Source organism: Chlamydomonas reinhardtii, chromosome 9, assembly GCF_000002595.2.
Source record: "Chlamydomonas reinhardtii strain CC-503 cw92 mt+ chromosome 9, whole genome shotgun sequence".
Classification (NCBI taxonomy): domain Eukaryota; kingdom Viridiplantae; phylum Chlorophyta; class Chlorophyceae; order Chlamydomonadales; family Chlamydomonadaceae; genus Chlamydomonas; species Chlamydomonas reinhardtii.
The window spans coordinates 7,102,192-7,123,927 of NC_057012.1; the positions used below are offsets into that span (position 1 = coordinate 7,102,192).

Consider the following 21,736-nt stretch of genomic DNA (forward strand, 5'->3'; position numbering starts at 1 on the left):
GTACTCAAACGTATACATCTGCATGCCGGCGGGTCGTGCAAGCCGTCCCCGGCCCGCTTCTACGCCCGCCTCTCGACGGGACTGCTTCTCGGTCTGGGCCTAAAACCCTTCTCGTTCTACAGAGATAGCATGTTCAGATGTCATGGTCATTTATACGCAGAGGTTCTGCAGGAACACTCTGCCAGGATTGAATCCTGATCCGTCCCGGTGGCTGCGAAATGGACGCGTGCAGGTTCAGTTGCCACTCCCCTGACAACGCGCGGTCAGATCGCCCCAGCCACCCGTGCTTCCCGGCAAACAGGCAGTTGGGCACCATTGCCTTTGTTACAGGGCCGCTCGTTAGCAAGTCATGCCACCAAACGGAACATCCCATCTCATTAATCCAACCCACAGTTTTGGCGCCAGGGCGGCGCCCGGTGCACTCAGTCCCATCACACGCATTCCAAACATTGCCCACTTGACAGCAATCGGCAGCCACATGGCATGCCACCCTGAGGCAATTGGCACGGTGCCCATTTCGCAGGCCCCCTTGACACCGTTACGGTGCCTGGACGAGGACACATAAATGGCACTCCCCCAGAATGCAATTAACATCTACCGTTCACGGATGCAAGGTTACATGGACAGTTCGAGGACCGCCTCAGGCCCCGGGGACACCTTGCCAACCTATCATACCAAGCCCGACAAACACGACTCATGCACGTGCCAGGCCTGGCAGGTCAGTAAGCTTGGCTAGCCACACCAGTGCGGCGCCCGTACATACTCTCTCGATGGCCTGGTCAAGTGCTAGACTTGCAACCAACCCAACGCAAATCCTCAGCTCAGCCGGTCTTCATGTGGGCCGAAGCGCTGGCACGTGGGCAAACGCCTATCGGCGGCCCCGCGCCGCCGGCGCCCGTGCCGCCGGCCGCCGCGGCGGCGGCTCATCCTCACTGCCGCTGCCCGACTCCTCACTCCCGGAGCTGGCCGCCACCTGGCGCCCGGCGCCGCGGCCCGCCGCCGCGCCTCCACGGCCGCGGGCCGCGGCCGGAGCTCCCCGCCCCGGCGCAGCGGGCGCAGCGCCTCCCCGCCCTGCAGCGCCGCGGCCGCGGCCCACGGGCGCTGCCGGTGCGCTTGCCTCGCTCCCGCTGTCGCTGCCGTTCCCAGAGCCGCTCTCGTCCTCCGAGTCCTGGGGCACTGGCCGACGGCCGGCGGTGCTGGGCGGCGCGGCGCCGCGGCCGCGCCCCGTCGCCGGCGCCGCCGGGGCGCCTGGCCGCTTGGGCGGTGTCGTGCTGGTGCCGGGTCCGGCCCGCACCTTGCGCAGGAGGGCATCCTGGGGATTAACAGCAACCAATAATCACGAGGGAGGGGCAAAAGCGAGAAGGCCGCGCGAAGCCCAGGGAGGATCGCTAACGGGTGAGGCATCAGTTTCTGCTTGTCACCAACGCATGCTGTTTGCACATAAGCATCACAGTTTGCCCACAAGGCAACTGGCTTGCACGAGATTCCCGGTTGTCATCACATCGTATCGCCCGCCTGCCAGCTGACTGGCTGTCACCCCGGATCGCCCTCTGTCGTCCTCGCGGTCGACCGAGCCCTTGCCATATTTCCCCCATGCAGGGTCAACACAAAAAGGCACTAACAAAGACGCTGCGTACTTCCCTCTCCCGACCACACACGCGCGCAGCACACGCACACATGCACCCTGCTCACCTGCGTCGCGCCGCTCTCCTCCGGCTCACTGCCCGACTCCGACCCCGACGCATCCGAGCCCTTTTCCGAATCCGAGTCCACCGGCCGCCGGGCTGGCCGCTGCGCCCGGCCCGCTGCACCGCCTGCGCCCGCCGCGCCTCGCCCACTCGCCACGCCGTTGGGCCCTGACGCGCCGCCCGCAACGGCGCCCGCATCCTTCTTCTTCCTCCAAGCAAAAAGCGGGTTGAAAACGTTGCCGCCGCCACTTGTTGCCTGTAAAGCAGCAAGGGACACGGTATGCCAGGAGTCAGGCAAAGTATTGCGTCGCTCGGCAACCCGACTGTTCCTTGTTCATGCCCAAACGTGAAACCGCCTGCTCTGACCCCGCGGCCCTGCCTGTGCACGATCGCAAGCAACAGCGCAACCCTCACGCGTGCGCGCACCTCGGCGGTCACCGTCGGCTTGCCGGCCTTCTTGCCGCCCTTGACGCCCATCTCAATGTCCACGCGCGGCTTGGACGCGCCGCCGAACCCGCCGCCGCCGCCCGCCCTCAGGATGGTCACGATCTTGTAGCACACGTACCCCGCCGCCGCCAGCACGCCAATGCCCAGCGGCACCATCACGCCTGGTGGGAACGGCAGCCATGTGTTTCTTGACACACTCCCACACCAAACCGAACCGAACCGCTTTGGGCCCGCAGCCACCGACCGCAGCCCCCAGGAGCAAGATACCGGTAACCGCCGACGCCTCGAGGCCGCGTTGGAGCTGGCCGAGCAGGGCTGCGGGTGCCTTTGCTGCACAACGGCTACACGACACGGCTGAGGGGCGCTGCCGTGCGCTGATCAGGGCCCCAGTAATGCCGCAGGAAGCCCACACACTTGCAACTCAACATATTATGTCCCTGGTATGTCCCTGTTAGGAAACCAACCGCGGCTCCATCGCGGCATGTATGACCCCATGACCGCTCACCGATCAGCGCGTTGTCGGTCTGTGAGGTGCTGCGTGCGTAGATGGGAGGCCGTGGAGGCGGCAGCGGGGGCCACGGGGCACGGGGCGGAGTAGGAGGTGGGGAGGGTGGCGGGGAGGGCGGCGCGGGGGCAGGCGAAGGCGGCGCCGGGGGTGACGGGGGGGCCGGGGGTGGTGCAGGAGGCGCGGGCGGGCTGGGCGGAATGGCGAGGAGCGGGCTTGGGGCCGGGGGCGATGGGGGGCGCGTAGGCGGGGAGGGAGGCGCGGGCGATGGAGGTGGCGCGGGCGGTGACGGTGGCGCAGGTGGTGGCAGGGGTGGCGAGGGAGGAGCGGGGGGTGGTGGGTTGGTAGGTGAGGGCGGCCGCGGAGGAGGTTGCGGGGGGGATGGGTTTGGGGAGGGAGGCCGCTGCGGCGGCGATGGTGGCGATGGGGGTGAAGGCGGCGCCCGAGGAGGCCGGCTGGGCCGCGGCGGTGTTGGCGGGTTGGGCGATGGCGGGGGAGGTGGTGAGGCTGCAGGCATGTGCAGTGCGCGAAAGTGTCAGGTTGCGTGTTTGCGACAGTGTGCATCCGGATGCGCAACTACAGTTTTTAAGGGCACAGCGCAGCTGGCGCAGCCGCTCTTCAGTATTCCCCAGTGCCCCCCCCCTCGCCCCCCCCCCATAAAGCGATTCAACTCACTGGTAGATACCGGTGCTTCCGGTGGGAACGGAGCCCATGGTGGGTAGCGGACCTGCTGCAGCTTTCGCCCACTTTTGCCGGCGGTCTCCAGACCTGTGCGTCGAGTGTGAGGAAGGGCTAGGGGCCTCAACCTCCCGGACCAAACCCCCGCCGCATTATGCATTCTTGCGCTCGTGCAGCTGTATAGGATGCATTCAGATGCTCGGTCGGTGAGAGCGCTGCAGGCCCCCGCAGCTGCTCGCAGAATCAGGGGCCAGCCTGTCGGCCCTTCCCTGGGGCGTGTCCGCTCACTCAAACATTTACACACCTGTTGCACTGGGCAAAAGCGCCCCCAGCAACATGGCAAGCGCAAGCGCCATACTCGACCGCATTCTGGTGCGTGAGCTTCACAATTGCCGCAAACAGCCGCGGTAGTGTGTCTTGCTATTGATTTATAACAGTCATGGCGTCCTTAACGATTTAGCAAAGGTCGTCAGAGTTCGCGAGCAGTTTGACCAGCTTCTCGACGTGACAAAGGCGTCACTTTGTGTTGACTTGTGGGTTTGCAGCAACAAACTAAGCACAGAAACGCTGAAGAGCAAACAGTTTCTGGACCCAAAACCCAAATGGCTTAGTAGGCCCCATGCAGGCCTTTTGCTCGATTATGCCGCTTGCTTCTGCAACGGGCCGCAATCGTTATGCTAGCAGACATTTGTAATGTGTCACAACTGATGAATAGATTGCGGACTTAGACTCAACGTGTGGACCGACCCGGCAATTGTCGGCTCGAGACGCCTTGGGCGCGGCGCAACACCTGCAGCCGCCAGCCGCTGGCAATTTGTTGCATACTCGTTTCCTATTACCAGCTCATAGTATCTGGTCGTCCGCGTTGCTTGGGGCGTCCCGAACAGTGCTGGGCCTACGCCAGGTGTGCAGCGGTGGGTGGCCTGCTGAACGGCCCGCTTTGCGCCCGCATGGTTCAGCCCCCATTCCCTGCTGCTCACAAACGCGCACCCGACTTATGCATGGACAGATGTTGACTGCCTCTGGGGCAGCTCCGCAAAAAATGAGGTGTGCCGCCGCTGCGGCTGCGGCGCGCTCAGCGCCGCGGCCGTGTGTCCGCCCCTCTGCCGCATCCATCCACACCCGGGCACCAGGCGGCCGGTTCCTGCGTGCCCCCGCCTCAGCCACAGCGGCAGCTGCAGCCACCGCACCGCAGGGCACCGTTGCTGCAGAGGCCGCGATTGCGCCTGTCTCCAAGCCGGCGCCTGCCCCCGCCCAGGCGGCGGCGCCTGCGGCGGCAGCTCCCACCCATACACCACCCACCTCAGGGCGCGGCGATGCAGCTCAGGAGCCGGCGCTACCTTCCGGAACTGCCACGGTGGTGGCAGGGGCTGGTGCCGCCAGCACTGGACGTGGGCGCAGCAGCGGGGGTGCGGGCCGCGGCGGCGGCCGGGGCGGCCGCGGCGGCCGGGGTGGCCGGGGCGGTGGGCCTGCCGCGTTCCAAACCGGCGCGGGCGCGGGCGGGGGTGCAGGCGGGGGTGCCGTGATGGCTCCGGCGGTGACGGCGGAGCTGCAGGCCATGCGGCAGCAGGTGGGCGCGGTGCCGCGTGTGTGTGCCGCGCCTTTTCCGGGTGCAGGGGTCCAGCTGTGCAGGGAAGCGTGTGACACTCACAGCTGAGGAGCCAGATTGTGTTTGGCAGGGCACGCACAGACGTGTGATGCAACAGACACCAGAAGGAGACCGTACTCATTCCAACCATGCTCCATCCAACTACACTAAATCCAACTCGGCCCAACTGACTCCAACACTGCCTCCGCCATGCCTCGCTGCTCGCCTTCCCTCCTCACCTCCTCAAAACACCATCTACGCGTCATGTTACCCATGCAGGTGTCACTGCTCACGGCGCTGCTTCAGGAGCAGCAGCGGCGGGATGCGGAGTTGCGGCAGCAGGTGCGTGTGTTGGGACGCGTGCGGTGCCTATGTTGGAGAGGGATGAACCGCTCATGTTTGGGCAGCTGCGTGGTTTGTTGGGTTGGGGAGCTCTGGACGAGAGCTGGGAGAGAGCTGTAACTTTGCGACGAACCTGGCGCTCGGTTCCATGCGTGTTACTTCATATCCGATTCGCCCTCCGCCCCCACAGCTGAGCTCGCTGCTGTCGGCAGTGGCGGCTGGCGGCGCGGGCCCGAGCAGTGCGGCCCTGGCCGCGGCGGCAGCAACGGCAGCGGCGGCGGCGCCGCCGCCGGTTGCAACGGGGCTGGCGACCGGAGACCTGACCGGTCGCGCATCTGATGTGGCGACACCGGTCTCTTTGGAGGCTACGAAATCTGCTGCTGCCAGTGCTACTGCCTCAGCGGCGCCGGCTCCCGCTGCTGCTACTGCCAGTGCTGCTGTGACTGCCGCCGCTGACGCTCTGGCACTGGACGAGCAGCTGGCGGCGGAGCTGCAGTCCCTGATGGCGGCGGAGCTGGGGGCAGCAGCCGCCAGCAGCGGCAGTAGCAGCAGCAGTAGCAGCAGAAGCAGAAGCAGTGGCGGCATCAAAAGCGATAACAGGAGGAGCGCTAACGGCAACAGCGTCGGGCCGGCAGCTGGGGTTGGCAATAGCGACAGCACCATCGCCACCACTACGGCCACTGACGCAGCCCCACAACTTTTGGATCTGGATTTGGACTTGGATCTGGGGCTGCAGCAGGAGCTCATGCAGGCCATGGCGGCGGAGCTGGCGGCGGCGCAGGCGGCGGCGGCGGTGCTGCAGGCGGCGGCGGTGCCGGTGGTGGCAGCGGCGGCGCCGTCGGCGGCTGTTGCGGAGAAGGGAGAGGCGGCGGCATCGGCAGGCCACGCAGACAAGCACCAGGCTCGCGCCGCCTCAACCTCTGCCTCGGCCCCTGCCTCTGCCTCTGCCCGGGAGGCGGCTGCTGCCCCGGCGGTGGCGACTGCCGCTGCCCCGGAGGACGCTGCCGGCGTGTCGGCGCTGCTGGCGCGCATACGGGAGGTGTCGTCCAACATCGCAGCGTTGTCGCAGTCCGCTGCCGCCTCGGTGGGTGCGGGGCTGGGAAGGAGGGGGAGGGAAGGAGGAATGAAGGGGGGAGGGAGGGCTGTGTGCCTGTGCACAGGGCCAAAGGTGAGGGCTGGTGGTCACTGCGGCGCGCCATCCGTGACAACCGCCAACCGCCAAGCTGTGTTCGCTGCATCAAGGTCTTCTGAAGTAGTTGCCAACGCCTTCACTTGCCCGGCTAACTGTATTCTTACCGGTATGTGCGACAGGGTGTGGAGCTGCCGGCGGAGCTGCTGCGGCAGATTCAACTGCCCAACCTCGACACACTACTGGCGGCAACGACAACTGCCGCAACCGCAACCGCAGCAACCGCCGCCGCCACTGCCGCGCCGTCATCAACGCCAATGGCTTCGGCCACGGCAGCCGACGGCGGCGCTGGCCGCGGCGGCGGCGCGGCGTCATCAGCTGCATCAGCATCCGCAGCAGCTTGGGGCCGCGGCCGAGGCAGTGCGGGCGGTCGGGACAGTCGGAGCGTGGAGCGCGTAGGCGGCCGGGACGGTGCCGGCCGCGGCCGCGGGCGCGGCGCGGAAGGCCGCGGCACCGAAGGCCGCTTCGCCGGAGGCCGCAGCGGCCGGGCTGTGGTGCGCAAGTCGGCTTTGGAGCTGGCGGCAGAGGCGGCGCCGCCGTCGACACCCGAAGAGCTCGAGGCCCTTCGCATTCCGCCCAACTTCATGTTCAAAGGCCTGCCGCCGCTGCCCTCCCTGGAGGGCCCTTCGCCGCTGCAGCAGGCGGCAAAGGCGGCGCCGCCGGTGGAGGGCAAGCCGCCGCTGGCGCCGCCCCCCGTGCGGCGTGACATTGCGGCGGCGGGGCGGCGGCCGGGTGTGATGCCGTCGCACCGCTAGTAGCCGAGGGCTGGGTGTGCAGGGGTCATCGCGCCATCGCGCCGTCAGCATAGGGCGGCAGCAGAGCGCTGTGGAGGGCCGGGTCGCCCCTGGTGGGGGGCATCGCCTGGTGCGGTTTGCCACGCCGGTCGCAACACGACGTGGGTGAGGGCCGTGGGGCCTTGTAGGAGGAGTGGGCGCTGCAGGGGGGAAACAGGGGGGAGAATGGCACGCGAGAGCCGTGTGATTAAGGGGTTTCAGATAGTCAGGGCTGGGTTTCTGTGCCACCGTTCATCGAGGTTTGCAGGCAGGTGGTGCGCTGGAGTGGGGGATAGAAGCAGGCTGTCAGTATGAGTCCGCGGCGGGTGTTGCATCAGACAGCGAGAAACGTCCGGGGCGTCAACCTGGTCATTGCCAAGGTGTGTTAACACTATCTGTAAAACGCTGATGCGGCTACTCAGGCGGCCATGGCCACGGTGGCTACGGCGACCACGGTCATGCTTCTGCTGCAGTACAGTACCACTTGCAAACAAAGGCTGTGCGATGGGACAGTGTCAAGGCAGGTTGGTGAAGTCCCGTAGGGTGCAGCTGATTCCCAAACCCCAGCAGATGGCAAACAATTTGCAACGGCAAGGCAGGAGTGCGCGGCTGGTTAAACGCCGGATTTACTATACCGACAAAGTTGCTGGCTGGCAAACAGAGGCTGTCGAGCGCAGGGCCCATGTCACCTGCACACGCTGCACAAAAGGGACGACCCCTTCCCGCCGCGGAACTGCTCATTCTTAAACATTCACCTAGCTTGTCATTCCATTGTGCCGCAGTTTGCATGATATATCACTCAACGGCACGGCGCCACGGACGCAGACCACGGCCACCCCGCACACTGAGAGTCTGAGACCATGATTGGCTCGATAAGGCACTTAACGATAACGATAATGACTCCGACACTTAGGAGCGACACTTCCAGACTGGCTAAATAAATGTGCTGCATTCCTGCCTACTGCGCCGAACTGCGCGTGCCACTGTGCCTGACGGATCACCCCAGCTCCACCCCACCACTTTGGTTCATTCCTCGTTTGGCAAGTGCGATGATTATGGCATTGTACGATATTTAGCGGCTCACGAGTGCGGCGCGCGGCGGGCAGCTGGTACGTGTGCTGCCGTAATGCGTTTGCAGCGCTGGCGGCCGAACCGACCAGACATGCGCGACAACCTGCAATCAACTGTGTGTGTCTGTCTTCGTGTGTACGCTGAGACCCTCACGTCACGTGCATTCCCTCCGCTGGAGCATGGCGACGTCGCACACTCAGCGCTCGCGTTGCCCGTGATTCCCATTCGTTTACTATGCGGCTCTTGACTGTACCGAGCTGGCCACTCTCCATCAAGGCACTCTGCTAAGACTGGCCATGCGTTCCCTGCCACGGGCACCTTCCCATGGTCTGGCGACGGTCAGCAGCTGCTACTCCTGAGGGCGATCCTCAGGAACCGTACTTCTGCAGGTTGGGGGATTGGGGGCATGTCGGGCACCGTGAGAAAGGCAGGTGGCTGCACTGGTGTTGAGTGCATGGCGCAGGACACGCATGTCCAGGAGTGCATCCCTGCGCACGTTCATGCCTGGGGAGGATCCCATGGGAGGATCCCAAAAGGTTTCTCTTTGAGCTGATTCCTCCCCCTTTATTTGGCCCTGCCGCAATGTCTCACCTTGTTGGCTGGGGCCGCACGCAGCCCCAGAGCACCATCTCCATAGCCACTGTCGTCCAGGCTCGGAGGCGAGGGCTGCCGCCGCATAGGTGCCGGCGGCACTGACCCGTCGCCAACGCCGCCGCCGCTGGAGCCATTAGAGGTGGAGCCGGCAGTAGCAGCAGCAGCGGCTGCGCCCGCCGAGGGCGGCCGAGATGCCGGTCGTGCTTGCCGTGACGACGGCGGCCGAGCGGCGGTAGCATCGGCAGTAGCGCCGGCACTGGCACCCGTTGCAGTGACTGTTGGCAGCGCCGCTGACGGTTGGTACGGCTGTTGGAACGGCTGGTACAGCTGGTGGCGGCTACTGCCACCGTTGCTGTACACTGATTGCAGTTGGTTTGCGGGGGCTGTAGCTGCACCTGCGCCACCTGCAGGCAACACGTACACACCCTGGTGCTGCTGCTGCTGCTGCCGCTGTCCTTGCTGCTGCGACTGCGCCCGCTGCGACGTCGGCAGGGCGCCAGTCGCCACTGTCGCCGGGTAGCCCACACACACGCCGTCAGTACCACCACCATAGCTGCCGTAGCCGCCGTAGCCGCCTTGTCCGCCGTGCGCCGCCGGCGGCGGGAACAACAGCGGGCCGCCCGACGGCGGCGTCAGCAGCAGCGGGTTGGGTCCCGGCGGCGGCGCCGCCGCATAGGCCGCCTCCGACACCAGCGCCGCCGCCGCCGTCAGCCCTAGCTCGGCACCCAGCAGTAGCGCCAGCGTTGCCGCCAGCGGCGCCGCCCAGACCGTGAGGTCTTGGCTGTAGCGTGTGACTGCCAGGAACACGCCCAGGCCGGTGCAGGCCCAGGCCAGCAGGGCGGCCACACGGCCCAGGTTAGCGTGTAGGAAGGTCCACAGCCGGCGGCGGGGCGCGCCGGGGTCGGGCCGCACGCCGCCCGACTGTTGGCGGCGGCACGAGGAGGATAGAGGGAAGAGGGGAGGGCAGGTACGGGGAGATGGAAGGTCGGGGAAGAGGCGTGGTGAGGTGTGAGGCACGGGATGGCAGGCTGGTACCCACAGGGCAGTGCGGCGCGTTCGCCGCATATCTAATGTACGAATGCCGCTGCCCACCCGCCACCCACCAGCATCTGGAGCACCGCCAGCGCCAGAACGGCCCAGCCGGTGATGCGGTGTGCCCGCGTGTTTGGGTCGCGGGCGCCACTGCCGCGCAGCTCCGCCACCGCCACACCGATGGAGGCCGCGCCGCAGGCAGTGCCGACGACCTGGGCGGACAGGGGTGGTGGTGGTGGTGGTGGTGGTGGTGGTGGTGGTGGTGGTGGTGGTGGTGGTGGTGGTGGTGGTGGTGGTGGTGGTGGTGGTGGTGGTGGTGGTGGTGGTGGTGGTGGTGGTGGTGGTGGTGGTGGTGGTGGTGGTGGTGGTGGTGGTGGTGGTGGTGGTGGTTGGGTTGGCGTGATGGCGACAGGGGACTTGGAAGACGCGGCGTAACACGGCTTGCGGGACAGTTGAGGCAGCGGCGAGGTGCATACCGGTACCTGCCCGCCTTAACTGCATCGCTATGTGCACTGACCACTCGCCTGGGTTGCTCCGTGAGTCACCCATATGCCCCTCACGTTTTGCCCCCACCACCCCAAGGCCATCATACCACCCCAAAACACCTCGACCACGCCCCACCCTGTCCCATTGACCCACACAAGTTGCCACCCAACCCAACCCCAACAGCTCGCCCCCTGCGTGCCGCCGCACTCACCACGCAGCCCACGTGCAGCACGAGCCACATGTCCCTGCCGCACGCCCGCGGCGCCTTCCTCAGCGCTGAGATATCCCGCCGGTGCCGCGCCAGCAGCAGCCCCAGCGGCACCAGCAGCACCCAGCCCGCCGCCGCCAGGCCACCGTGTAACGCCAGCATCTGGTCCCGGCGCTTGTTGGCGGCAGTGGCGGCGGCGGCGCCGGACAGCGCGTTTAATGAAACGCCGCCCCAGCGGTTGTGCGTGGCGGTTAGGTCGACCGAGCTGTGAGTAGCCCAGATGATCTCCAGGGCCGAGGCGTCAAGGCCCAGGGCGTTGGTTGTGGCGGTTGTTGATGTCGTTGTCGAGGTGGTTGTTGTTGTGGTGCTCGCAGCCAGTGACCGCCGAGGAGCAGAGGCGGCCGTTCCGGCGGTGGCCAGCTGACGGCGGCGGCGGCCCGCCGCCACCGTCGCCGCAGCCGCCGCCGCCGCGCCGTCGGCTGCAACACTGAAGCAAAGGACGGTGCCGCCCGCTGACGTGGACAGGACGGCGGCGCCCGCCGCCCAGCCGTTGTTGGATGGCGAATCCAGATTGTACGAGGTCATGTAGTAGGTCTCTACGATTGCGGATCCAGATGAGATCCGGCCGATTACGGCATTGGCCGGCGCCATCATTCCGGCGCGCTCTGTGAAGCCGACTGACAGGTAGCCTGCCTGAGGCGAGCTCAGCGCGAAATGCACCAGATTTGCCGCGCCCGAGTAGGAGGAGGTGCCTGATGCGGTGCCGGTGGTGCTTGTGCAGGCGTTGTCGGGTGGCGCGGCTGTGCCCGCGGTCCAGTGCAGGGTCTCGCCGCCGCCGCCAGGCAGCGTGAGAGCGCAGGCGTAGCCCAGGGAGGAGGTTGCGCACTGCGGAGGAAGGTCGAGCACGAGGTGCGGGCAGGAGAGTCATACCTCACTACCGTAACTAGGAGTCATCAAGGCAAATTTGCAGGGTTGCAACCCCGGGCCGGGGACTGTGGGGCCGGGGATGCCTTCGGCTCGATCACTCACCGTGACTGCCCCGCTTGTGGAGTCACTACCCGTGGAGTCACTACCGCTACTGCTGTCGCTACTGCCGCTGTCACTGCTGGAGTCGGTTGCGACAGGGCTGGGGCTGGGGCTGGGGCTAGGACTGGCGGCAGCAGCGGGCGAGGTGCCGGAAGAGGTGGAGGGGCTGGGCGTGGGGCTTAAAGAGGAAGCGGCGGCGGCTGGCGGCGGCGATGATGATGCGCCTGCGTGGGGGTGGGCCGTGCCAAAACATTACCGTTAGCCGCAGGTGTTTAGTTGTTGGTTGGTCACGGTTGGGCCAGCTCATCCCAGCTCGTCCCAGCACCCCTAATAATCTCATCCCACCACTTTCCCGCCTCTACCGTACCGCCGTACACACTCACATCCGCAGCTGGAGCTGATGGGCAGTGTGGTGCTGGCCTGCAGGAAGGAGCCCCAGCGGCTGGTGGCGGTTGTGACCTTGAGCGTCACCGAGGTGGCGCCTGTGTGTGTATGTTTGCAGGTGTGTGTGTGTGGGGGGGGGCAAGGGTGGGGAGGGTTGCAACTACCGCTGCAAGCGACCCGCGCCTGCCCACACCATACTGGGCCCTGCTGCCATCACAAGCACACACATCGCCACGCCGCCACGCCGCCCTCTGACACTTTGCCACGCCGCCACTTGGCGCCTAGCACCCACCGTTCACGGAGCAAGGGATCGTGAGTGAGGCCGAGTGGGAGCTGCGTGCCAAGAGCAGGGGCAGGGACGGCAGCGTGCGAGCGCGCACTGGGCGTCAGTATTGACAGGTGATGAGGTAACACTCCCGCACCGTGCCATAGCTCGCTCCCTTACAACGTGCCCTCCAGAACCACACCACCCTCACCTATCTACTAAGACACATTTACCCTCTGCCGCACTCACTTTGCGTCGCCAGTATACAAACGCTTGTTTGGGCTGCATGCAGGGGAGTTTGGAGCAAGTGGCGTAAATCATCAAGGCTGATTTTAACAGCATGCCTGTGTAGGGCTTTGGAAGCAGGGAGCAAAAGCGCGCCGAGCAGCGCCAAGGTGCGCACGCGAGGACGCGCTAGCTGTTGAATCCCTTCATCCTCACGCCTAGGGCGCCGGCGCAAAGCCCTTCGAATTCTCCAAGCCCCTTCCTTCCTGTGCCGCTTCACGCCCACAACTTAGACTTACCAAGAAGAGCTCCCTCCCAAGCTCCCAAGGCTGGCTGTGAGCAGCGTCTCGCGCGTTTGGGGATAGGACACCTGCACGGCGCCAGCGAGAGCAAGTCTTGGTCAGCCATGCCGTCATTTCACAGCGCGTCAAGGTTACGCCGATGTAGTATGTACACATACGGTATATCTTGCGGAAATCTATCTAAATTCCTGAAAAACCCCACCACAACAACTCACCGTAACTGCATACACGGACCCCGCGCAGAGAGAAGATACAACGGCATTAGCCGTCGACTTCACCGTAAACGCGATTGAGCTACATGTATGAGAATGAATGAGATGTCATCGTTTGCATGCAAATGCAGACTGCTGACTCCTTGGCCTTCGCTCGCTTACCTGTCCGTCGACGGCGCGCCATGAGGCCGCATTGAGCCAGTAGGATGAGAAGTGCAGGTGCTGGAGTAATACAGGTCCGGGTAAGCAGTGGCCGTCGCGATGGCTACTAGAGCCACGCAAAGCTCCCCCAAGCAGCGTCTACTCTTCATGATAGCGTAAGATGCTTGTTGTGGCCTACGATTCGATATATAATAAGCATAATGATTAGTGCGCGCGTGGTGAAGAGAGGCTAGCCGTCTCGTGCGTACACCAGGTCATACGGTATACGAAGAGGGAAGGTTGCGATAGCCCCGGCACGCGCCCGGATGGATCCACTACGCGCATCTTAGTGTGGCTTGTACTTGTAGAAGCTACGGTCTTAGCTCGATGGTAACGTGGCTTCGCGCCTCGCGCGTTTGTGTTGCGAAGGTCCACATTCCCCAGCTTCGTATTTCTCCTCCTCGGAACTTACAGTACGAGAGGCACGCATAAGCCCTGTCCTGACCCTGACCGGCACTCAGCTCCCGGTCGGCTTATGCCCAGTGTAACCATCCTTGTCCCAATCGTCTCGTCACAACTCCCCGCTACCTCAACCGAAACGACCGACGACTACCCCCCCCAAACCCCGATGTTTATGTTGCATTAGTGGCCGGCAATACTCCTCAAACATACCGGACATTAGTGGCCGGCAATACTCCTCAAACATACCGGCCATTAGTGGCCGGCAATACTCCTCAAACATACCAAGCCACACTAGTGGCCGGCAATACCCTCAAACATACCAAGCCACACGAGTGGCCGGCAATGCACCGCAACCGAACAACGATGCTCCCGGCGACGTAGGCCGGCAAGGTATGCGGCAACAAACATGGCAGGCAGACAGGCACCCGCGCACTAGCACAACATGCGACATGCGGATACACCTGGGCCTGGGCCAGTGGTAAGGCGCGCGGCGGCCCTAGAGGCCGCCGGCGGTGGCCGGCCGGCGCCGGCGTGATGGCCGGCGGCCCGGCCGGGCTACGGCGCCCGCGTGGCGCGCGCGCGAGAGCGCGTGGTCACGGACGGCGGCGCGCTGGGCTGGGGCGCGCCACGGCCGCGACCGCTGCCGCGGCCGCTCGGCAGCGGGACAGGCGCGGCGGCGGGCGCGGCGGCGCGGGGCTTAGAACCGCGGCCGCGGTGGGCACCGCGGCCCCGCCCGCGGCCGGCGCCCGTGCTGGGGAGGGCGCCAGGGGCGCTGCCGCTGGGCGCGGCGGGGCGGGCGCGGCCCGTGGCGGATGGCGGGGGCCTGGGCATAAGGGAGGCGGGCGGGCTCTTTAGGAATAGGAGTCTCTGCGGTAAAGCAGAGGATAAGGAAGTATTAATCGGCGGATAGCCGTGCAGCGCAGAGCGCTGCCCTACAATACTTCGGCAATGACAGTTGCCGTACTTCTCGTTCCATCGTCGGAGAACTCTGTTTCTCGAGGCGAGAAACGCTATGTATCATAGCGCCAAAGCAACATATTCAACGGCTCACAACAATGTTCCATTGCTGCCCAGCCGGAGCGTTGACCCGAAGAGAGCCAAAGGCTGCCGCAGGTCACACCTGCAGACCTTCAGCACCGGCTGCAAGTGCAAGTGGTGGCAGGCAGAGGCGATCCCCTGGCCCTCCCGGGCCCATCAGCCCGCAGTGCTGTACTCTGCGGCTGAGCTCGGGCTGGCCTCCCGACGAAGCGCAGCATCATGTACCATGTCTTCAGTGCCCAGGCCGATTACACAGTGTGCGGCAGTCAAAGCCGCCTCGTAGACACTTGCGTGCGGCCCTCCGCGCAACCCCTCCCGCACCTTCCGCCTGCTCCCACCCTGCGGTCAACGTTCATCTACCTATGCCTCGACAGTCACGTCTGTTCGTCAGTTGGTCAGGCCGTCGTGTCTAGATCACTTGCATGTCAACATGCCCGCCCCTTGTAAAGGAAAGCGTTGGTCGTCCAAGTTGCCAGGCGCTATCGAGAGGCGCACAGAAATGGCCCCCCTCCCCGTCCGTTGGCGCTACCCGGAAGAATCATAACTCAGGTCAGTTGTCTCTTACTAACGCAAGCCCCCCAAGAAAGTCAACACCGCCACCGCCATCAAAACACGCCAGGCACGGCCGCCCAGCACTTGGTCTGGCCACGCCGTGACGTGCCGCCGGCGTCACACCACCACAACATCCACAAATACGCGCGCGCCCCCCCCCCTGCTGCGCAGCCGCCTCCTGCCCATCGCTGCTGCTCCGCCTGCCTGCAGCGCGCGCCTCACACAACCCCCTCCCCCCTGTCGCCCCACCACCTCCACGACCCCCCCTGCCAACCCCTGCCATCCCTGTCATCCCAGTCGCCCCGTGTCGTCGGGCCGTTTACAGGCCGGGCATGGGGAAGGAGGTGGCGAGCGCCTCCACCTCGGCCCGCAGCGCGGCGATGTCGGGGCGGGCGGCGCCGGCGCCCTCCAGGTACTCCTTGAACTCCTTGAGCTTGCCGGGCGCGGGCGTCTTGGCCTGGCAGTCCTTGGCGATGGTGATGGCGCGGTGGATGAAGTCAGCCACCTGCGGGCGGGGGGGGGGAGGGTGAGAGGGAGCGGGGAGGGCATAGGGTGGGTGGAGGGTGGGTGGAGGGTAGGTGGAGCGTGGGAGACGTGGGTCTGGTTCACACGTACGCTTGCGTCCCAACACGCGACGAGCCGCCGCGCTGCGTGACACAGCGGCCTCAACCGGCACCCCCTACCGGCCTCCTGCTCCCTCTACCCCCCGAGCTCGTGTCGAATACACACATACACACACACACACACACACACACACACACACACCTGCTCGAAGTCCTTCTCCTGGAAGCCGCGGGTGGTGAGCGCGGGCGTGCCGATGCGGATGCCGCCGGGCACCATGGCGCTCTTGTCGCCGGGCACCGAGTTCTTGTTGAGCGTGATGGACACCGCGTCCAGGACCTGGAGGGGGAGGTGGTGAGGGAAGGTGGGCGGAGGGGGGAGTCGGAGACATCACACGGGAAGTGGTGGTGGGCGGTGCGGGAGGCCTGGATCTGCACTACGCCGGCGGCCCCCACATCCCTTTTGCTACGCGTCGGATGCCCACACAAGCACCTTCCCTCTCCCTCCCCCTCCCTCCCAATCCCTCTCAATCCCTCCCAGTCCCTCCATCCATCCGCCCCCTCACCGTCTGCACGCGCGCTCCGTCAATGCCCGCCGGCTTGAGGTCCAGCAGCACCAGGTGGTTGTCGGTGCCGTCAGACACGATCTTGTAGCCGTGCTGCTGCAGCCGCCCGCACAGCGCAGAGCAGTTGGCCACCACCTGAGCGTTGGAGCGTCGGAGGGGGTGAAAGGTGAAGCAGGCGGGAGGGGGGAAGGTGAGACACTTGGTAGGGAGGTTGGGGCGGAGAGAGGGACGACAAACCCAGCTACAAGTGTGTCCCCATGCGCATTGACCCAACCTTCCGGCCCGCTTCCGCTGACGCCCCGCTGACTCCGCGCTTTGTGCTCGTGCACAGCCGCACTTGCTTCCACCCCCATCCCGAAGGGCTCACGCCTGAACCCCCCCCCACCCCCCCCCCACCCCACACACACACGCGCGCGCTCCCGCCCCCAGCTGCACCCCCCGGCCCCTGCCAGCCTGCTGCCAGGCTGCTGCCACCCTCCTGCCTCCCCCGCACCTGCTTCTGGTAGGTGCGGAACTCCTCGGTGTTGGCCATCTTGAGCGCCACAGCCAGCGCCGAGATGGTGTGGTTGTGGGGGCCGCCCTGGTGGGGTGCAGGAGAGAGCGGGGTTCAGGACAGGGAGGCCCAACATGTTCGAGAGGAAGGCCCAAACGCAAGTGATCCTTGTTGGCACTCTGTGCCAATCTCCCTCCCTTCCCCCATCGACCCACATGTTCCCACGCCACGCCCCCTCGCTCCCGCATACCTGCAGACCGGGGAACACGGCCTGGTCAATCTTGTCCTTGAGCTCGCGGCGGTAGAAGATCATGCCGCCGCGGGGGCCGCGCAGCGACTTGTGCGTGGTGGTGGTCACGATGTGCGAGTGCGCGAAGGGGCTGGTGGCCACACCGGCGGCGACCAGGCCGCTGAGAGGGAGGAGAGGGAGGAGGGGGAGGAGAGGGAGGAGAGGAAGAAGGGCGGGAGGGTTCAGACAGGGCGGATTGCTGTCTACTCCGAAACTCCCTTGGGAGTGTGCGCTTCCACCCTGCGATATCTCGCACCCTCCGATCCCTCGCAGCCCTCCTTGCTACCAGCCGCCCAGCTCCTTCACGGCTGCTTCACTGCTGCTCCGCCTCCCTCTCCGCCTTCACCTCCTCCCTCCCTCCTCGCCCACCCCCGCCCTACTCCACTTCCAACCTTTCCATCCCCACCCCGCCCCTACTCCACTTCCAACCTTTCCAACCCGACGCCCCCCTCCCCTCCACACCTCCCCCCCACCCCGTGTCGCTCCCCACCTGATGTGCGCCATGTCCGACATGAGGTAGGCCTCGCAGCTGTCCGCCACAGCCCGCATGCGCGCGTAGTCGTAGTTGCGGCTGTAGGCCGAGGCGCCTGAGCGGCAGGGGGCGTTGGAGGGGGGGGGCAGGGGAGGGGGGATGTAGGAGGGGTTGGGGTAGGGTTGGTGGCGGCCGTGTGCGGGTGGAAGCGGCTGAGGCGTGTGCGATAAGACACACAGCGCCGCCGAACCGGTTCTTGGTAGGTCGGCGCCGCGCCTCTGGCGTGATGCCGACGAGTCCGAACCCCCACTCAAAACGCTCAGCAACCCTCAACCCTCACAACAGCGCCCATTTGGGGATCTCAGTCCCCACACAAAACCACCAACAACCCTCAAAACTTTCCCAAAACATCCATCGCACGCGTGTCGGCCAGCACTCCTTAGTAGCGCTCACCGGCAATGATGAGCTTGGGCCGGAACAGGGTGGCGGTCTTCTCCAGCGTCTCGTAGTCGATGGTGCCGGTGGCCTCGTTGAGGCGGTAGGGCATGGACTCGAAGAAAATCGAGGTGGCGCTGACGCGGCGCTTGGCGGTCATGAAGCCGTGCGTCAGGTGGCCGCCTGGAGAGGGAGGATGAGGGGAGGGGCAGGGGGAGTTACATTCATGAATGGTCAAGGAAGTGGTAGACGGTTGGGGAGGGAGGGGGAGTAGAGGGTGCGGGAGTGTGTGCAGCTTCTGAGTAGGAGGGCCACAGGCCAAACAACGCACCGATCCGCCCTCTGGCCACCGCTCCCGGTCTCGACCCTGTCTGCTTATCCGAGTCCCCAACAAGCCGCTGCTGGCACCTCCATCGCAGCTGCCCGCCCCGCCACTCGCACAGCACGCCCGCTCTCTGCACACCCGCCTCCCGCAACGCGCCCACTCTCCGCCCCACCCCACGGCCCCACCCCCAGACCAGCCCCCCTCCAAACAGCAATCTCGCCTGCTCCCCTAGCCATGCCCTTGCCAACGCCCCTTGCTCTCTCGACTGCCCTTGCCTCCAGTCGCCCCTCCGGTTGGCCCGGCAATCCTAAGCCATCCCGCCTGCACACCCAACTACAACTCCCTCATCATCTTCTGTCCCGTCTTTCCACCCGTTCCCACGTCCTCTCCCGTCGAGTCCATCTCTCCCCTTCTAACCGCATCCGTATCTCCAGTCCTGTCCCCTTCCCATCCTGTCCCCTTCCCATCCTGTCCCCTTCCCGTCCTGTCCCGCGCCTCGCTCCCTCCCACCCCCTTCATCCCCCATGTGCCCTTCCCCCGCCCTCCGTCCTCTCGTCCCCCGTTCCCGCCTCCCCCTACCTGCCCCTCCCCTCCTCTCCTCTCACCCCTCCCCCTTCCTGTTCATTCGTTGCGCTCGGGTAGACAACCCTCCATGCCCTGCCCCTCCTCCCCCCCATCTCCTCCTCCCATCTCCTCTCCTCTCTCTCTTACCATCGCCATCTGACAACTAGCCAGGCCCTGTTTCCCCCCACCCAACCACCCCTCTCCTTCTAACTAGCCACACCTCAACCCCGCCCCCGCCTACAACATCACTCCATGCTTTATGGAACACACACAGCCACACAGACACACAGACACACACACAGCCACACACAGTCAGTCTCGTGTGTCGTACCGTGCGGCAGGTCCAGGCCCATGATGCGGTCGTGCGGCTGCAGCAGCGCCGTGTACACCGCGAAGTTGGCGGGCGAGCCCGACAGCGGCTGCACGTTGACGCCCCACTCCGCCGGGTCCAGGCCAAACAGCTCCAGGGCGCGCTTCTGCAGTGGCGGTGGAGGGACGCAGGGAGGGGAGCAGCAGGGAGGGGTGAGGAGGGTGGGGTTGTAGATGCCAGCCCAAACGAAGCTGAAGGAGGCGGGGCAGGGGGCTTAAAGCGACCAAGCGACGCGTGACATGGGCCCTGGGTCAAGGTGGTTAGCGCGCGGGTGGAGTGCAGGCGCATGGGCAGTGCAGGCATGGAGGAGGGGAGGAGGCCCAGAGGCGTGGCATGCTGGCAGCTGCGCGAACCTGTGCCATTTGCCCCTCTCCTCTCCACGCCCCCCCCATTCCCCTCAGCCTTGCTCACCTCGCACAGCAGCTCGACCTGGTCAATGTACTCGTTGCCGCCGTAGTAGCGCGCGTTGGGGCGACCCTCGGAGTACTTGTTGGTCATGCACGAGCCCAGGGCTTGCATCACCTGCGTGAGCGCCGGCGACAAGTCAGCAGCGGTGAAGCGATACAGTAGAACAGTGGAGTAGTGTGTAAGCTGCCCGCGGAGCGAAATGCGGGCGCCGCGAAAAGCCCTACTGAAGCCAAATGTTTGCAACGCCAGCAGGCGCGCTGCTCCCATGCTTAGGCGTCCACTTACCGCCTTGGAGGTGAAGTTCTCCGAGGCAATCAGCTCCAGGCCACGGACCTGCATTGGGCAGCAGGCGTGCAGTCAGCGACACCACACACTAGGAGTCACGCCGCCACGGTTCCCTCTAAGAACGCCGCTCAATTGCCTTGCATGACTCTGACATGGTAACATATCTTTGACAGGTGTCATTTACGCGCCCTGAGCGCACCTGGCGAGACTTCTCCTTGGTGATGAGAGCACTAATCTCCGGGTCGACCTCAGAAAGAGCGCCATCATACTGGAACAGCTTCTTGCCTGTAGAGCGAAACGTCGGAATATTAAAAATCTCGCTAGGGTGTTGTGCTTGACTTTGGGTGTGGCGGCAGCCCCAAGCGACGATTCGATTGCAAAGTAGGCCACTTGCCCGAGGTAGGAGCGGGGGGAGCGACAGTGGCCTGGACGGACACGGTGCGGCGCGAAGCGCGCGCGCTGCGGGCGGCACCGCCGGAGGGCAGACGCTGCTGAAGCTGCATTCTCAAAGGTGTTGTGTCGCCAACACTGACAACTAACTTAATTAGTTGATGTAATATTGCGCTCTGCAGACCAAGTTGTCAGCGCTAGTAATAGGAAAGGTCTGGGGCACGCGAGGACTAAACGCGACTTGTCCATGTCGGCACGTTTCCATGCGCCGTGCATGACCACGCCGGGCGTGAGTCGCGACGTGTGTTGCGCGGTCTTGCTGTGACGCTTCTTGAATATCGCAATTGCTGTATTGTGAAGCAGCAGCCGCGCTTCCTACGGTCCGCAGCGGCCGACCAGCGAGCGAGACCGCGACATGTGGGAAGTCCAGGAGTCGAGCTCTGCTCCTCAGCTAAGGCAAAGTCAGCATGATTGCATGCCACATATGTTGCACGAATGGGTATTTACGGTTGGTCGAAGGGAAGCACGTCACACGCCAGTCCTGGGCGGGGCATGTGGCGTGGCGCGATTCTGGGGCACAAGATGTCACGAGCCAGAAGGGCCGGCGCGCTTGAGCTCAGCGAGAGATGCCGCTCGCGTGGAGCAATAGTGCTTGCCACCCCACGGGCGTGACTCTTGGTAACAAGCCCACCCCCTTGTGGTCTTGTACCGACGGACGTAGCTGTGGCGGGACACGCGGCGCGGCTGATCGCACATCCCCGCCATTGCCCGCACTTCCGACGGCTTGTTTAGCGGCCCGAGTCCGGTAATCCGCACCCTGCAGATCACGGCTGATAGAGCCTCTTGGTGATAGAACCCCCGCGTGGCCAGCTTCACACCCGCGACATCGTATAGCTGCCATCCAGCAGTCGCATTCGAGAAGCCGAGCACGAGCCGGCCCTAGCCGACCATCAGCCACGAAGAACCCTTGAACGGTGGCATGGCCACAACCTCATCCCAGGCCAGGCCAGCGTCCAGCGAGCATGCAGCATGGCAGTCCTCACTCCTCAGTTGCAGCAACTCCTCGAAGGTTCCATGTAACTCTTCCGATAGGTCAGCCGCAACCCCATCCTCACGCACCCTGGCGGCTGTAACGGCAGCGGTGCAGCCGCTAGCACTCGCATCTACAGCCTCCCCCCCTCCACACTCCCACGGGCTGTGCACTTCACCACTCCCACACCGCCAGCAGCCCCTAGACCCACGCCGCTCACAGCACTCCGCCCCAGCACGGCAGCACCCTGTTGGCATGTCACGGCCGCGTTGCGTGTGTGGGTGTAGATGGGAGTAGTAAGTAGATGGGAGCGCAGCCGCCTGGCACGTGTGCTGATGTGC

The 21,736-nt window shown here is 65.1% G+C and overlaps 5 protein-coding genes across 6 annotated transcripts; 1 reads left to right on the top strand and 4 right to left on the bottom strand.

Moving 5' to 3' along the window:
• Positions 1–108: 108 nt before the first annotated feature.
• CHLRE_09g411751v5 (uncharacterized protein) lies at positions 109–3,894 on the bottom strand. The gene is made up of 6 exons (XM_043066281.1): positions 3,623–3,894; positions 3,316–3,408; positions 2,641–3,147; positions 2,115–2,296; positions 1,693–1,944; positions 109–1,312 (listed from the first exon to the last, which is right to left on the bottom strand). The coding sequence occupies exons 1-6, from the start codon at positions 3,672–3,674 to the stop codon at positions 869–871; spliced, it is 1,530 nt and encodes a 509-aa protein (XP_042921577.1). The 5' UTR covers positions 3,675–3,894; the 3' UTR covers positions 109–868.
• A 100-nt stretch (positions 3,895–3,994) lies between these two features.
• On the top strand, positions 3,995–7,623 carry CHLRE_09g411800v5 (uncharacterized protein). 2 transcript variants are annotated; one of them, XM_043066283.1, is made up of 5 exons: positions 3,995–4,232; positions 4,328–4,888; positions 5,186–5,248; positions 5,439–6,332; positions 6,560–7,623. In XM_043066283.1, exons 2-5 carry the CDS (start codon positions 4,361–4,363, stop codon positions 7,190–7,192), a joined length of 2,118 nt encoding a protein of 705 aa, XP_042921578.1. In that variant the 5' UTR covers positions 3,995–4,232; positions 4,328–4,360; the 3' UTR covers positions 7,193–7,623. The 2 variants fall into 2 exon arrangements, with proteins under 2 accessions (XP_042921578.1, XP_042921579.1); XM_043066282.1 differs by having other exon boundaries at positions 3,995–4,222.
• Positions 7,624–7,838: 215 nt separating this feature from the next.
• On the bottom strand, positions 7,839–13,544 carry CHLRE_09g411850v5 (uncharacterized protein). The gene is made up of 11 exons (XM_043066284.1): positions 13,178–13,544; positions 13,019–13,097; positions 12,801–12,871; positions 12,526–12,558; positions 12,304–12,344; positions 12,011–12,109; positions 11,631–11,851; positions 10,605–11,486; positions 9,979–10,119; positions 8,873–9,796; positions 7,839–8,664 (listed from the first exon to the last, which is right to left on the bottom strand). The coding sequence occupies exons 1-11, from the start codon at positions 13,207–13,209 to the stop codon at positions 8,650–8,652; spliced, it is 2,538 nt and encodes an 845-aa protein (XP_042921580.1). The 5' UTR covers positions 13,210–13,544; the 3' UTR covers positions 7,839–8,649.
• A 68-nt stretch (positions 13,545–13,612) lies between these two features.
• CHLRE_09g411876v5 (uncharacterized protein) lies at positions 13,613–14,634 on the bottom strand. The gene has a single exon (XM_043066285.1). It carries the CDS (start codon positions 14,447–14,449, stop codon positions 14,174–14,176), a length of 276 nt encoding a protein of 91 aa, XP_042921581.1. The 5' UTR covers positions 14,450–14,634; the 3' UTR covers positions 13,613–14,173.
• A 258-nt stretch (positions 14,635–14,892) lies between these two features.
• On the bottom strand, positions 14,893–20,834 carry CHLRE_09g411900v5 (uncharacterized protein). Its single transcript, XM_043066286.1, has 12 exons — positions 20,370–20,834; positions 20,175–20,260; positions 19,976–20,023; positions 19,694–19,804; positions 19,244–19,388; positions 18,042–18,206; positions 17,607–17,703; positions 17,078–17,237; positions 16,828–16,914; positions 16,335–16,469; positions 15,974–16,108; positions 14,893–15,713 (listed from the first exon to the last, which is right to left on the bottom strand). Exons 1-12 carry the CDS (start codon positions 20,476–20,478, stop codon positions 15,528–15,530), a joined length of 1,464 nt encoding a protein of 487 aa, XP_042921582.1. The 5' UTR covers positions 20,479–20,834; the 3' UTR covers positions 14,893–15,527.
• Between the last annotated feature and the right edge of the window lie 902 nt (positions 20,835–21,736).